General features: G+C 37.4%; 4 protein-coding genes across 7 annotated transcripts; 2 read left to right on the top strand and 2 right to left on the bottom strand.

The window, feature by feature from the left end:
* Positions 1-25: 25 nt before the first annotated feature.
* On the bottom strand, positions 26-818 carry LOC111781000 (pathogenesis-related genes transcriptional activator PTI5). Its single transcript, XM_023661394.2, has one exon. The coding sequence runs from the start codon at positions 676-678 to the stop codon at positions 187-189; it is 492 nt and encodes a 163-aa protein (XP_023517162.2). The 5' UTR covers positions 679-818; the 3' UTR covers positions 26-186.
* A 1680-nt stretch (positions 819-2498) lies between these two features.
* Positions 2499-4145, top strand: LOC111780999 (rac-like GTP-binding protein RAC13). The gene is made up of 7 exons (XM_023661393.2): positions 2499-3001; positions 3091-3178; positions 3250-3359; positions 3443-3506; positions 3579-3643; positions 3707-3772; positions 3847-4145. Exons 1-7 carry the CDS (start codon positions 2903-2905, stop codon positions 3946-3948), a joined length of 594 nt encoding a protein of 197 aa, XP_023517161.1. The 5' UTR covers positions 2499-2902; the 3' UTR covers positions 3949-4145.
* Positions 4146-7811: 3666 nt separating this feature from the next.
* Positions 7812-9796, top strand: LOC111780997 (WUSCHEL-related homeobox 9). 2 transcript variants are annotated; one of them, XM_087119905.1, is made up of 4 exons: positions 7812-8102; positions 8190-8984; positions 9298-9506; positions 9582-9796. In XM_087119905.1, the coding sequence occupies exons 1-4, from the start codon at positions 7964-7966 to the stop codon at positions 9585-9587; spliced, it is 1149 nt and encodes a 382-aa protein (XP_086976031.1). In that variant the 5' UTR covers positions 7812-7963; the 3' UTR covers positions 9588-9796. The 2 variants fall into 2 exon arrangements, with proteins under 2 accessions (XP_086976031.1, XP_023517159.2); XM_023661391.2 differs by having other exon boundaries at positions 7815-8102; positions 9292-9506.
* A 2768-nt stretch (positions 9797-12564) lies between these two features.
* LOC111781034 (uncharacterized) lies at positions 12565-14650 on the bottom strand. Of its 3 annotated transcripts, none has more exons than XM_087119883.1 (2): positions 14131-14650; positions 12565-12891 (listed from the first exon to the last, which is right to left on the bottom strand). In XM_087119883.1, the coding sequence occupies exon 1, from the start codon at positions 14502-14504 to the stop codon at positions 14151-14153; it is 354 nt and encodes a 117-aa protein (XP_086976009.1). In that variant the 5' UTR covers positions 14505-14650; the 3' UTR covers positions 12565-12891; positions 14131-14150. The 3 variants fall into 3 exon arrangements, with proteins under 3 accessions (XP_086976009.1, XP_023517200.2, XP_023517198.2); XM_023661432.2 differs by having other exon boundaries at positions 12565-12899; positions 14131-14649; XM_023661430.2 differs by having other exon boundaries at positions 12565-12833; positions 14131-14647.
* Between the last annotated feature and the right edge of the window lie 334 nt (positions 14651-14984).

The raw sequence follows: 14984 nt of genomic DNA, 5'->3' as shown, positions 1-14984 counted from the left end.
TAATTTTAATCTTCCTAAACCAAAACATCATAAGCTCCAATCAAATTTGTGTTCTTTTGTTCTACTTTCCAAACCGTAATTAACAATCAAAACTTCAAATATACACATTAAAAGCAGCAGCAGCAGCAACAACAACAAACAATCGACGGTAATTAGCAAGTAAAATAACAAACTTTTAGCCAATTTCTATTCATCAGCTCTTCTAACTGATTCTGATCTTGAAGTCGCCATTGAAACGGCGCTCGAGCTACTACCACTCGGCGGAGGTGTCGTCGTCGTCGTCTCCGCTGCCGCCGCCGCTGCAACGACCTCCGGCGGGAAATTGAGAAGCGCTTTAGGGCCTCTCATATTGAAAGCGGCTCTATCATAAGCCAAAGCAGCCTCCTCAGCGGTAGCGAAGGTGCCAAGCCAGACGCGCACGCCTTGCCGCGTGGAGTCACGTATCTCGGCTGCGTATTTTCCCCAGGGACGTCGGCGGACTCCTCTGTAGTGCTTCTTGGCAATGCCTCCAGCAGCGGAATTGTGATGGCGAGGGGCGGCGTTGGTGTTGGGCTGGTCGGCGGAGGGAAGGGTAGTAGAGTTATGGGAAGACATGGGTTGGTTCAGAACTTGGTAAATGACCATATCTTGAGAATCGTTCTCATTAAAAGGCAAATCGGAATGGGAAGCTAAAACCATGGCTGGCTCAAGGCTGAGGTGAAAAGGTCTAAATGTTATGGAGGCGAATTTGAAAGAAGGGATTTCGGTGGCTAAGGACCAAACCCAGTTGGTTCGGTTCCCTTATTTTATTTCTCTTGCCAATAACTCGAAGCTCCCTCGAAAATGCCTTTCCAAATTGACTGCTTTTTGTACATTTGGGTTGGTGGCTCACTTCCTTTTTTGCCCTTACTTTCTCAAACAAAAATCTTAAATCTTTTTTTATTATTAATATCACTAAATCAAAATAATTCCCCTAAATTAAATGCTAATATCACATAAGTGAATAATTTTAATAAAATTAAATAAAATGTATGCTTTTCCCTCGGGAAAAAGAAAAGGGCAATTTCGGAAATTAACATGTCACAGATGGAGAATGTTTATTGACTTTGACGACCAAAACGCGAAGAGAGGCAAGCGGACACGCCTCTTGTGCGATTACGTCTGTCTGAATTTAAATTTATATTATAATTATTTAATATTTTTGTTGCCATTTATGTAACCTGTCTCTTTTATATATCTTCCAATATAAAAACCAATTAAATTTAAAAAAAAAAAAAAAAAAAAAAAGGATTATATTGAATTATTTCCGTAAAATTTTATGTTAATGTTTGAAATTAGCTGTAGATTGTAATTAATGATTGGATTAATATTTGATCGTCCCCCACCACCTTTGACTTTTCAACCATTATGAACAATATTTTGGTGTTAAGAATTAAAAATTAAAAATTAAAAGAAACTAAATCAACCACACGAGGAAGAGTCCTAAACCCTTTCGAACAACGAAAATATGGATTCTCTCCCAAGACCATTAATTCATTCACGTGCTTTGACCAAATTAGACATCATTAATCCCTAATCTTTACCATCCATTTTGTAAACTAGCTTCTTATAAAAGATAATGAAAAAAAAAATTGCAAATTTGGACCATAAATGTGGTGGTCGAAAAGTATTTTTGTCACTACCAACTATATGCATTTTTCATTATAATGCTCCAAATTGTCTTGACTTAGACGTGTTAGACTCGAGAAGTTTCAAGGTGGACTCTTCAAATGAAAAAAATAAAATAAAATGGTTTCTCGTAAGGTTCGTATTTGTCTTTGAAGACATTTGCAGTAGGAACAAATATTTTACGAAAATAACAAAAGTGTCCAGGATATGTTATGTAGCTTAAATCAAATAACCTTAAGTCATTGGCTCCGTGACTATAGGATAGTATAATACAAATTGTTTTACTACATATATGATCGGGCATGGCTCATCCTCCTAAACTCAAATCAATCTTGAAGTGCACTAATCCTCTATACTAAAATCATTGAAGAACAAGTATTAGGAGAACTGGATGTGTCAGCTACTGAAATTGAGAAGAAGATAGTAGAGTATCCAAGCTCTCTCGAGAGGGTATCTTGCACCGTCTTTTATTGACCTCCAGTTTTAGGGTTTATGCAAACTTAGTGTAGCAAATCATAACCAAAAAGCCTATTAAATGAGTGATTTTAGTAAAGATATGTCAATTAGGTGATAAAAACCACCAAATGAAACAAATCCATAAATATCCATTATACCATAGCTTCCAATTTTCAAAATTTCTAAGAACAATTGAGGTAAGAATGAACCACAAAAGTTGTACCAGGTTTTGGGCTAAATCCAAAGCTGATTGGGTGTGTGCGTTAGGAAGAACACTACGGATGGGCCTTGTCGGAGCTGGTAAAGCTAAAGCTGAAGCCCAGAAAGATGAACTTCACCTACTTATAACACCCAATTTTCCCATTCCAATCTATTATCATCAGCTTCTCTGCTGGTTCCCTTTTACTCCACCATCTACTTTCTGCATTCCGATGTTGATGTTCTTCATTTCATTTGGCTAATTAACCCTTCTCTCTTACATTTCCCACTTAACCACCTCCACCCGACCTAACAACTTTCTTTCTCTTCCCAAATTCCATCACCTATCTTCCACTTCAAGGAAAAGAAACCCAAATCATTTCGATTTGGATGAATTCCCTTTCAGTTTCAAGTGGGTGGAGTTTGTTTGTTTGTTTGTTTGTTCAAGCCCCACGCCCACCTTTTCCTCTCTGTTTAATTTGTCCCCTACCTTTTTGTACAATTGTATGTCGTTTAAAACCAACCCCCCCTCTCTCTCGAGAGAGTATTCTACTCCATAAATCAACTTCTGTCTGTTATTCACAGAACAAACACCTTAATTATGAGCACAGCCAGGTTCATCAAATGCGTCACTGTTGGGGACGGCGCCGTGGGCAAGACTTGTATGCTCATTTCTTACACCAGCAACACTTTTCCAACGGTACCCATTTCCAATTTCGCTATTTCCAATAAAGGGTTTCTTTCTTTTGGGGTTTTCAATTCATTCTTGTTTTGGTTCGTCTTGTGTAGGATTATGTTCCGACTGTTTTTGATAACTTCAGCGCCAATGTGGTGGTCGATGGCAGCACTGTCAATCTTGGCTTGTGGGACACCGCTGGTAATTCCAATCAACTCAATATTGTTCTTCTCTGTTCATTTGGTTTTTATAATTTTTGTTGTGAAATTCAGGACAGGAAGATTACAACAGACTCCGCCCTCTGAGTTACAGAGGAGCTGATGTTTTCTTGCTGGCGTTTTCTCTCATCAGCAAAGCCAGTTATGAGAACATCTTCAAGAAGGTAATTTAATTCTTTCTGATTCCATTTCCATGAAGTTCCAAACCCAATTTATTATAACATGAAGCTAATTCGTCTTGTTGCAGTGGATTCCTGAACTTAAACATTACGCTCCAAACGTCCCCATCATTCTGGTTGGAACTAAGCTTGGTAAGATGAGTATGAACTTGAACTCGGTGATGATCTAACATGAACTAAAATAGCGAGATAAACAAACTGTAGATCTACGAGACGACAGGCAATACCTGATGGATCATCCAGGCGCATCTCCCATAACCACAGCTCAGGTAAAGAACCAAAACCATAAAAACAAAAACTTGATTGGATTATTCTAAAGGATTGATCATTAGGGCGAGGAATTGAGGAAGATGATCGGGGCAGTAACATACATAGAATGCAGCTCCAAAACCCAGAAGGTAAATAATTGATCCATAAAATTGGTAAAAAATGGAGTGGAGGTTGTTGACAGTGGTTTGGTTTCTATGTGCAGAATGTTAAGAATGTGTTTGATGCGGCTATCAAGGTAGCGTTGAGGCCTCCAAGACCGAAGAAGAAGGCTCGTAAGCAGAGGACGACATGTGCTCTGCTTTGAAAAACAAGCACACCGCTCATCTCCATCACTTTCTCTGTATGGCTGGGGAAAAATTATTGAATGTGGTTCATTGTGGAATCCCATTGTAGTAACCCTGTTCACTAATTTTTTTCTTGCTCCATCCCTTCATATTATATATTTCCATGCTAAGAATTTTGGATGTAATCTCTCAAAAATCTAAACTTTATTTTGGTTCACTTCCATAATTTCTGTCCTAATCTCGGAACTGCTCCGGTACCGTAGTAAATTACCGCCGCAAACACCGCCGCAACCATCACCCACCGCTGTCACGCCACGACGCTCATGGCAGCATTAATCGGAATCAAATTCGATAAAAAAAAAAAAAAAAAAAAAAAAAAAAGAGCATAGGATTTGGGCTTATTAGTTAGTGAGGAGCCCATAAGAAAATTGGGTTGGGCCTCAAAGGGTAGCCCAGTTACACAATAGTATTTAAAAGTAATTATATTATTATCTTTACTATATTTCTTATTTTAAATTTTCATTAATAATCCCAATACAACAACAAGCATTCTTTCATGTATGTAGCTTGTTTTTTTTTTGTTTTTTTTTTTCTCTTCTTCTTGGAATTAATCATTAATTTAATGGTTTTTTTTTTCTTGAAAAAAAAGGCAAATGTAATTAAGACGTATTTATAGAAAATCGTTACCCTTTAATTTCCCAAGGTGATGCCTCCTTGATTCGCGCGGATATATATGGTAGCAATTGGATATAATTTTGAGTTTTTTTATAAATATTATATTATAATATAAAAAGTCTACGGGAGGTAGGTGATAATTAATTAACGTACACTTTTGTTTATTATAATATAATTATGTTTTTCTAATTCATACAATATAATAAAATACAAATATTTTTATTTTATTAATACTAATTGGTAATGCATTTAGAATATGCTTGTTTTTTTATTTTAGAGAATAAAAAAGTTTGATGGATATATAGTTGGGATATATTTAGAGAGGGTTGAAAATGGTATATTTTGTCGCGGAACTAACCATGGCTACTCTAATGGGCTTCTACTTTAAATTGGAGATTATGGTCGAGATTCGAACTTCCGAACGCTTGAAAATAGATTGTATTGAACTTACAAAATCATTAATAGTCCCATAATGTCTACGGGTTGGCCTAATGATAAGAAAAAGTCACGTAAATAATAAATGACATAGAACAAATGGATTTAAGTAACCATCACTGCCTACCAAAAACTTTGATATCCTAGATATACTGACACTCAAATGGAGTAAGATTAGATAGTAATTTCGTGAAAATAGCTAACGTATGTGTAAGTTAGTCAAACATGCAAATGTACCTTATATTTGTCTTAATTATTAGGTTATACGTAAAAAAAAGTGAATTAAAGAAATGGGTATGTAAAATTTCACATCAATAGCAACATGAGGGGAAGCCCTTTTTAAGAAAAAGTGTAAAGAGAACAATATATGTTAACGGTGGGTTTGGACTGTTATAAATGATATCAGAACCAGTTATCAAGTGGTATTCCTGTGAGGATGTGGATTGTGAGATACCACATTGATTAAAGAGGGGAATAAAACAATATTTATAAGAGTGTATTGAATGAGAGGTGGGTATGTGATTATAAAGAAAAAGTGTTAGCTGTTGTAGAGGTGTTCTCACGTAATGGTGGTTTGGGTTGGGTCCCAAAAGTTTCAGTGCCAGTAGAAGATGGAGAAGATTAATTAGGGCGTAAAAGGGTATTATATTTATATAGGTAATGGTGGTTTGGGAGGGTGCAGGAGGAAGAGCAAGAAGAAGAAGAGCATGGGGAGTGAAGAAAAAGCAATTAATCAAAGCATGTTATGTGTATTTAGTGCATGCACGTTAGCATTTACTGGCTTCCTTCTGTTTGCCGCAAATTCAGCTTAGCCACACCACACCACACCACACTCCCCTTTTCCTTAATAATCAAAATTTGGTTGCAAACCCAGAGGAAATTGGAGGTGAAGGAAAATTGATGGTGGGGCTGAAGGGTTTCCATTTAAGAAGCAAGCAAACCAAAGGGAAGAGTTGAGAAGGGAGGATGAAAGAAGGATGGAAAAAGGCAAACAACATTACGTGTAGAAATGGGGCTAATAAAAGAAGGGGAAGGGCAAGGGAATGGGAGCCTTTGTACGATTCAGACATTGAACCAAAAAGTGGCAAACCCAAGCCATTAAGTACCCAATTCAAGTCCACTTCCACTTCCTAAAATTGTTTTGTCCTTAGTTTCTGCTAACTTTACTCTCTGTCTCCCCCCAAACATACACACAACCCCGTAAAAGTCACGAGTGCTTATTCCCAAAAACGCGAACCTTAGAAGTTCAACAACCGAAATAAATTAAAAACAATTGGAGAGATTCTTTGTTTTGACACCACATTTGGTATCATAGTCACAGAATATAGGCACCCCCCAGGCCCCCCTCTGCTCCTCTCATTGCCCTACTACTACTTCTCACTCTCAATGCCATTCATTCATGCCTAAATAAACAAACCATATCTATCTTCACAATCCATCAAAAAAAAAAAAAAAAAAAAAAATCGAACCAAAAAAAAAAGAAAATTAAATAATTATCAAACGAGAGTATCGATCGTCATAGTTCATCGGATAAGATTAATATATTAAGGGAGGGAGATGGGTGGCACCGGATGATGAGGTTAGCATGTCGGAATTGCAGCGACACCAATTCATTTCCACCTCCTTTTTGCATGGGAAGTTGAAACAGAAATGGTTTCAAACACATGTGGAGATTAGGGTTTTGAGACAGGAATGGATTTAATCTCGTCATCTTCCCCCACAAATTCGAAACTTTCTTTTTGTTCTCCCCTTCTAATTTACGTCATATTATAAACTCCCATGATGTTGCATTAAATTCATTCATGTAATAGTAATAAGAATAATGTTATACTAATAAGCATGCCCATAGCCCATAGCCCATAACCTTCTTCCTTTGCGTTCTATCCAATGTCTTTCTCTCTGTCTATTACCTCTGCAAACTGCCACTCCGCCACTGTGTGTGTTGCGTGCAAGCTTTGGTAGTGAAAACTCTCTTTCACTTAATGGTACGATTTTCACTACGCCTACTCCCTCATCATCCTATGCCAACAATCTTATGAAACCAATTTATTTATTTTTCTAAAAAAGGTAAGTGAAGAGTTAGTTAATTAAAAACATAAAAACAGAGAAGAATAAATAACAATCCCTCGAGTCAATCCAAAACTCGCCTTACCCACAAACACCATTATGCTCATCTTCCAATCAAAATCAGACCTTCAATTCACATTCCTATTGACTTTGAAAAAAGCCCTTCTCTTGTTCTTCTCACCCCTTATTTATGTTTTGCAACAACCTTTTGTATTACAATAATCCCAGCACTTAATTTCTTTACCCTCTCCCCTATTTAATACCCTTCAATTGAAAAATACATAATATACAAACTTATCAGAACAACCCACTTCTATAAAGCTGTGTGTTACGAAGCTTTGGCTTTAACACCCGCTTCTCTCTCTGTCACCCTCTGAGAAAGATTCTAATTTAGCCCCCAACATCCATTTTCTCCCCTGTTCCATTTGCTTCTTATCCAAAGCAACTTTTTTGTTTTTTTTGTTTTTTTTTTTTTTTAATTAAAAATTCAGCAAAAAAGGGTTTCAGTTTGTACTTTTGCTCCTCTTTTGACCTAAACCCTTCTTTGATTCATCCACTTGTGTTTTAAACCCTGTAACAGGCGATTCCTGTTGTGGGGTTTTTAAAAAATTATATCTTTCATCTCTGTTGTCAAATTAAATGTTGGCTTAGGGAGATGGGACTCTTTTTTTTTTTTTTTTTTTTAATTAAAAAACAAAAAAAAAAGGGTAGTTGAGTAGGCTATAAAGTGGAGATGGTGCATCTAGGTTGAAGAGGGTGTTCAGAGTTGAGTATCATAGGCAACCAAAAGCCTTTCTTTGTGTTTGTTTGTTTGTTTGATTGATTCTGGTGTTTGTGTTATTATTCCTTTTTATCCTCATGGCTTCCTCAAACAGACACTGGCCTAGCATGTTCAAGTCCAAGCCCTGCAATTCTCATCACCAATGGCAGCATGACATCAACCCAAATCTCTCTTCTTCCACTGCCACTTGCCTCAGATCTGCTCCTTATGCTACAGGTTCTTCTTGTTGGTCCATTTAGTGTTCTATTTGTTCATATGTTTTAGAATTTGATTGATTTGTGTGTGTGTTTTTTTTGTCCACAGTTGGTGGGTGTGAAGAGAGGAGTCCAGAGCCAAAACCAAGATGGAATCCAAAACCAGAACAAATTCGGATTCTTGAAGCAATTTTCAATTCCGGGATGGTGAATCCTCCAAGAGATGAAATTAGAAAAATTAGAGCTCAATTGCAGGAATATGGACAAGTGGGTGATGCTAATGTTTTTTATTGGTTTCAAAACAGAAAATCAAGAAGCAAAAGCAAACTCCGCCATATCCAAAACTCCAAATCCAATAATAATCACAATTCCCAAACCACCACTGCTCCTTTACCATCTCCTATTTCTCCCATCGCCACTGCTACCATCACCGCCGCCACAACTTGTTCTTCCTCTTCTTCTTCCGACAAATCTTCTCCAATATCAGCACCCATCAAAACTTTTAGCTCCAATTCAATGACCCAGAACTACCTTCCACAACTCACCAACGAGCTCTTGCCTGAACCCTTTTTCTTCCCGGTGTCACAGACCGGCGGCGGTGGCAGCGGTGGAAGCTCTAATTTGAGTCAAGGGTTTTGCTTGTCGGAGCTTTGTAGTGTAGTGCAGCAAGTGCCTGAAGATGGGGTTGTTGGGCCTTGCACAAGCCTGTTGCTGAGTGAGATTATGAACCCAACTGAGGCTTCAAAAAAAGATTTGGATGAGGACAAGATCACGGTGAAGTTGCCGCCTCCGTTCATGAATTATCATCCTGTTTTCACTCCCTCCACTGATAACATTCTTCCACCAACCACTATTTCCACCGCCCTCACCACTCTTCCACCTCCTTCCCATACAATTCATCAAGGTAAAGTTATTAAATTAACCATTTTTAAGTCAATTATGGTTGCATGACTTTTGGGTAACTCTCCTTTTTGGTTTATCTCTTAAAAGGAAGGATTTTGTGAAATGGGTTGAAACGTAAAGCAAACAGGGGTTTCAAAAAGTAAATAAAAATGTAAACTTGAGAGAAATTTATGATATATGAACAAATAGGGTTATGATGAGTGTAGTGTTGGATGGACGTGTGCATGGCTTTGAGGCACCCTTGACCTACACTAAAAAAATATTTCTTTTTTAAAAAAAGAAGAGAAGGAGTGATCGTGTGTTTGCAGGTGTAGGTGAAGTTTATGGATTAGGTCAAAGCTGTGTAGGGAAGTCAACAGTGTTCATCAATGGTGTGGCGTTCGAGGTGGGTTCTGGTGCGTTCAATGTTCGGGAGGCTTTTGGTGATGAAGCTGTTCTGCTTCACTCCTCTGGTCAGCCTGTTCTCACTAATGAATGGGGCCTCACTCTCCACTCACTCCAACATGGCGCCTCTTATTATCTTGTTAGTTCCATCATATGCCCTCTCTTGCCTTTCTTCTTTACCTTTCTTGTTTTGATATTGTGTTCGTATTTGCAGATATAAAGCAGATTTGAAAGTGGAGGAGGAACCAGCAGGGAATGGAAGAACGTAGCTGTGGTCTATGATTAGCTTAGGGTTTGAATTTGAGTGTTTGTGAGAGCTCTTATTATATATCTATGAGGCAATGTAATTTGAATATTTGGTTTGAATGGACCTCTTATTATATCTATGTGTTGTTTCATGAGAAATGAAGAGAGCCAAATTTGATGATATCATTGATCTTAAACTCCGCCAGCTTTTTAGGGTTGTTTTGCTTCTTTTTAGCTTTGCAGTTTGGGTTTCAAATCAAACATAAACCTGCTCAATTTCTGTTCAAATTGCCAACTTTGTTTGTGGTCAAAACAAATGGCTTTGTACTTCCCTTACTTTTTTGCTTCACCTCTTCTTAAACTTTCAACCACTATCTTCTCTTAGTAACTGCTGTAATTACTGAGCCTTTTCTATCAAATTCATAACTTTTGCTTTCTTGCTTGTTTCCCCCAAAGGATATTCTTGTATCCACCTAGCATCAATAACCAGTGTATGAGCTACTGTGTTGGCAATGTCTTGGATCAAAAAGGAAGTCTCTAACAAGCTCTCTCTTGCTAATGAAACAGTGTAATGAGGTCAAGTTTAAGCATCTACTAAGGCCAAGTTTTGCCCTTGCCTATTTTGATCTTCAATCTTCAATTTCATTCATTTATACATTAACCTTAGATAAGTGTTATTAAAATTGATATAAAACTTGAAGCGAAAATAATGATCCACTCCAACTTGGTTCAAATCAAACTTACTAAAAGCACGTAAAGGAATAGAAAAGTTCATCTCATTCAATTAGTATACACGAATGCTGATAAGCTACTAACAAATCTTCAAGTTTAGATTATATTTTAGGTTTTTGGATGGGAAGATAAAAAATAAATGAAGGTGAATTGGTTTGAAGAAAGTTGGAAGTCCAAATAACATGTGTGAATTTGAATGCTACAGCACAGATTGCACATGAAAGCCAAAGTTGTATTGTGGTAGAAGAGAAAAGAGAAGGGATATGAGGGAATATGTAGAATGGATATGAGGGGCTTAGGGATTGAGTTGAAAAGAAAAGAGAGGGAATGAAGATAGGGGCAGAGAATCAGAGGAAGTGTCTTGAAAGGGAAAGGAATTGATGTTTCGAAGAAATGGGAGAAGAAGAAGAAGAAGAAGAAGAAGAAGAAGAAGAAGAAGACGAAGAATAATAAAAAGAAAAAAGAACAGTGTTTTTGTCTGGTGCTGATTTGAACCAACAGTTGGACGACACATATTACCCACAGGGTTTCATTTCGAACATTTGTTACGTGCACACACCTTCCAACAGTGAGATTGGATATTTGACTGACTGATTTTGATATAACACAAACCCCCTCTCTCTCTCTCTCTCTTTCTCTTCTTTTTTATACCTTTTAGGAATGAACCCATCACCTTTGATCATCATCATTATGATGCCCCGTACCATTATCCCTCTTCTCCACCAGCTGCACCTCAATACTATACTGCTGCAGCAAGTCTGCAACTTTCTGGGGTTTGTGTGACTAGAAAAAAACAAAGAAAAAAGGGAACTTTTTGGTGGGTTGGGTTTGGTTTGGTTTAGGAGTGTGAAAAAAAGGGGTTGGAAGAGTAGAGAGAGAGGTCATCCAGATGAAATGAGTATTATTTGGATTTGGGATTTGGATTTTGGCAGTAGAACAGTCGTGTTGATTGGATTGTTCTTCCATATTCTGCCACATTTTGCTGCGCAACTTTGGACCCCTTTCCTTTCTCTTCGCTTTGTCGTCTTCCCTCTTATCTCTTCGATTCTGTTTCTGTTTCTGCTTCTGCCTTTCTTCATAACTTCAAATTTTGTACAGATATGATGTGAATTATGATCTTTTAGTTGGACCCACAGTGTTTTTTTTGACTATTTCTCTCACTCCCATAACTTTTCTGCTTCCATTTCTAATATAATCATCCCATATTTTTAGAATCTTTCTTTCTTTTCTTTTTCTTTTCTTGGGATGTTACACTCAACTGATAACACTGTGGAACTATGCCTGTATAGTTGTATCACATGACTCAATAAACTATAACCATAATTCTTCTTTATAATTCTTCTTTATAGCATGTTCATATAGTTGAATAATAAAACTTGTAAATGTCAAATTAACTACTTATGGAGTAAATTAATTACTCATCAAAATTATGTTAACTTTTCTTTCTAGATATAGGAGGTGGAGGTGAGAATACATGTGCTTTTGTTGTTAAGAATTTAAACCGGTTACTTTGAGTGTAAATAACATGATTCACATGTTTTACTTATCATGTACGAGAATGTTGTGTTTTTATGGTTGGTTTTCAAAGCAAATTATCCGTGTCTTCGAGCCATTGATGAGCACAGGTGTTTTACAAGAGATAACTAAAGAAATATTCAGCTAATATCCTATGCCCACGACAGCACCAAGGGGAGATTTGAAAAGGAAAAAAATCAAAAGGTTCGCTTAATGCTACCAAGTGTAGCTAAAGTTGAGGTGAAACTAGAAAAGTACATAACCAAGTGAGTGAATGAATGAACCTACTTACTTCCCTATTATCCCATCTCAAACCAGTAAATTGAAACCTTTTAAATTTCAAAGGCTAAAAGTCTATCATTTGCCACCGGTTGGCATCCCAGGTAGCTACGCTCTGAGTGAGCCTATGGAGCTTGCTAATGAAGATTACCAACAACTGTGTAATTGCGCTACTGTGATGATGCGCATTCACAACCAGGCAGACCTTCGTCACCTTCCGTGTGCAACAATCGAAGTTGCTGCTGATTTTGCTTAACAAGAGAACAACTCCATTTTAGAAACCTTAGCTATTGAGGTCTTAAGTTCTTAGTCAGTTGTATCAAGTCCTGAGTAGGAAAAACTTGAGATTGAAGTGATACCCAGCAGCCTTGCCTAAGAAAACAAACGAGTCACTTGGATGTCGTGTAGTATAAACCTCTGATACGTCGTCTAATAGGTTGACATGTATAAATTAACTCAGACAACAAGTGACAATATACCATAAATTTTACACTCGCTATGAAACCGTGTGTGAAAAAGGTCAACTTTACAAAATGGTAATATCAAAACTAAGAGAAACGGAAGCAGAATGCACAATATTTGCAGAAAGGGTGATTTCTCCATCCAGTACCAACTCTTTCTGAAGAGTAACAACGTCTGGACTCCCAGCACAGTCCACCACAGCAGTGGCAGTGTGCGAAGATGGTTTATTCTTCTGGAAGGCACAATGAAAGCAATTATTCATACTCCAACTCCAATCAACAAAGTTAGTCCTTCAGTTCTTCAATGAATGTGCAGCAAAATCAGATGACAATTAAGCAGCAATATTCATCAAAGTCCATGAATTTCGGTGCATGAAACACGATATCCAGAAATGGCTAATTTCACAGGAAATTAAAGGCGGGAGCTACCATTAAACAAAACAGCTTCTAGAGATTTTCTAAATTCATGGATTGTACTGATCACCAAATAAATTAAGTCGGATGCATTGCTCAGAGAGACCTAATCAAAATCTCCTCACAGTATTTACTGCGAGCTATGTCTTTTTTTCATAAGAAACCAGCTTCATTGATAAATTTCAAAAGAAATATACAGAAATACAAAAGCACAAAACAGCCTATAAAATCCATGTAGCTATAAAAGTTTCTCTAATTAGTTATGATCAAAGATATAGGAAGCCACAAAAATATCAAAGTCTCAAACATCTCCCCTAGAAGACTTCATACCACACTTTTGGAAATTCTTTTGCTACTTTCTACTCAGACTCCCCATCTGAATGGAACAACGACCACTTATCCAGAGAACCTTCCTCTTGTCCTTAAACTTCTTGCCATTCCACATTTGGGGAGAAAAGAAATCTATTTGGTAAGTTACTTGCCCGAACATAGCAAAGGTCCAAAAGGTCAAAAAGAAATTCTCATCACAACATCTAGTGTCTGAATTAATGGCAGGCACGTTCCACATTCTGCCTACACAAAACACTCCAGTTGGTAAGGTATAAAGGAAATAATTACTTATTTGAATAACCTCATTGGTATTGATCTGCCGGAAATAAACTGACAGAGATATTATAAAGGAAAGAATTCCTCATATCGTGTTATGACTGTTTATAAATGTATCCTAAACTCGATGAAGAAAATTGGCTTTGGCTATAAGTTGAGAAAATTCTGTAAATATAGTGATGGAAGCTACGCATACAGAAATTTCCATTCACAGAAAAACACCCACTAGTTACCAATCATGCTTCAGCGCCAGACCTCCTTCACAATCAAACCTCGTACCAATTGGCATTGCAAGAGTACGTGAAACTGTTAAACTGATCATGATGCCTAATGTTTAATATCAAAAGAAACCATTTCCAGGATCTCGGAGCATGAATGAGAAAACCCGTTCTCACTCACAAGCTCCAAAATTGGTTCTTAGCAATCAAATGACATCAATAAAGGATTATTAGAAAACCCATCATCAAGAATTCGATAAAGGCGTTAATGCGAGTGAAAGACAACACTCACCTAAATCCAAAGGCAAAAGGTCAAGGACGAGCTTCATGTGCAGTATTGGAAGCGGAGGAGGCAGGCGAATTCGAGTCGTCCTGGCGAGAGGGCAGAGGATTGGAACCCTTAATAACCCAACCAAGAGCGAAGAAGGAGATCCCAGCAAGTATAGCAGTCCCCCAAGCGTGTGAGTACCATTTACTGTACTGTCTAATGGCAAACCTCCATTGATCTCGAAGCGTAGCAGGGTCGGGATTGTGGATCTCCGGTGGGTTCGGAAACCGGACTCTTTGGCCTGCGGATTCGGCCTTGGGGCCACCGCTACTGATTTCATTCATAGTTTTAGGTTGAGAAGAAGAAGGATTCTCAGATGGAGGGTTGGAGTCCGTCATGATGGCGCGCAGCAATTTCCCGGCAAAAAAACACTTCTCTATCCTCAGATATCAATCCTTCAGCTTCAGCATCGACAAAATCCTCCAACTCGCTCTCCTTTTTCCGGCTTTCCCATGTACGGCCGGGTGGCGCTTAATTTACCGGACAAAATACCGAATTTAACCCTACACTTAAATTTTTTTTCTTTCTTTTTTTGACCAATGAACTCCTAATTTCGTCCAAATGTATTTAAAATTTTAATTAGCTTCGCAATCTTAAGACTTCAAATAACTATTGTAATTTTTATTTTCTAAGTGACAATATACTTTCATTTAAAAAATCTATATTTTAATTCAAAATGAATGGAGCTTCAATGAAATTTGTTTATTCAATTCTTAATTTTGTGTATAATTCCAATTTAATTTTTTAAAATGCTCGAACTTTTGTTGAAATCAAAGATTTTTTAGAGATTTGATTTTTTTTTTTTTTTTTTTGGTTAA

This window comes from Cucurbita pepo, chromosome 19 (assembly GCF_057944985.1).
Source record: "Cucurbita pepo subsp. pepo isolate OVF chromosome 19, ASM5794498v1, whole genome shotgun sequence".
In the NCBI taxonomy this organism is placed as follows: Eukaryota; Viridiplantae; Streptophyta; class Magnoliopsida; order Cucurbitales; family Cucurbitaceae; genus Cucurbita; species Cucurbita pepo.
Note: the sequence above shows the minus strand (reverse complement) of the source record. Positions and strands in the feature narration are given on the sequence as shown.

What these genes read in the sequence shown, in the direction of transcription:
- LOC111781000 (XM_023661394.2), bottom strand. Translation starts at nt 678, where the DNA reads ATGGTTTTAGCTTCCCATTCCGATTTGCCTTTTAATGAGAACGATTCT.
- LOC111780999 (XM_023661393.2), top strand. Translation starts at nt 2,903, where the DNA reads ATGAGCACAGCCAGGTTCATCAAATGCGTCACTGTTGGGGACGGCGCC. An exon ending in CCAGCAACACTTTTCCAACG is followed by an intron (nt 3,002 to 3,090) that starts GTACCCATTTCC and finishes CGTCTTGTGTAG; the next exon opens with GATTATGTTCCGACTGTTTT. An exon ending in TGGCTTGTGGGACACCGCTG is followed by an intron (nt 3,179 to 3,249) that starts GTAATTCCAATC and finishes TGTGAAATTCAG; the next exon opens with GACAGGAAGATTACAACAGA.
- LOC111780997 (XM_023661391.2), top strand. Translation starts at nt 7,964, where the DNA reads ATGGCTTCCTCAAACAGACACTGGCCTAGCATGTTCAAGTCCAAGCCC. An exon ending in ATCTGCTCCTTATGCTACAG is followed by an intron (nt 8,103 to 8,189) that starts GTTCTTCTTGTT and finishes TTTTGTCCACAG; the next exon opens with TTGGTGGGTGTGAAGAGAGG. An exon ending in TTCCCATACAATTCATCAAG is followed by an intron (nt 8,985 to 9,291) that starts GTAAAGTTATTA and finishes GTGTGTTTGCAG; the next exon opens with GTGTAGGTGAAGTTTATGGA.
- LOC111781034 (XM_087119883.1), bottom strand. Translation starts at nt 14,504, where the DNA reads ATGACGGACTCCAACCCTCCATCTGAGAATCCTTCTTCTTCTCAACCT.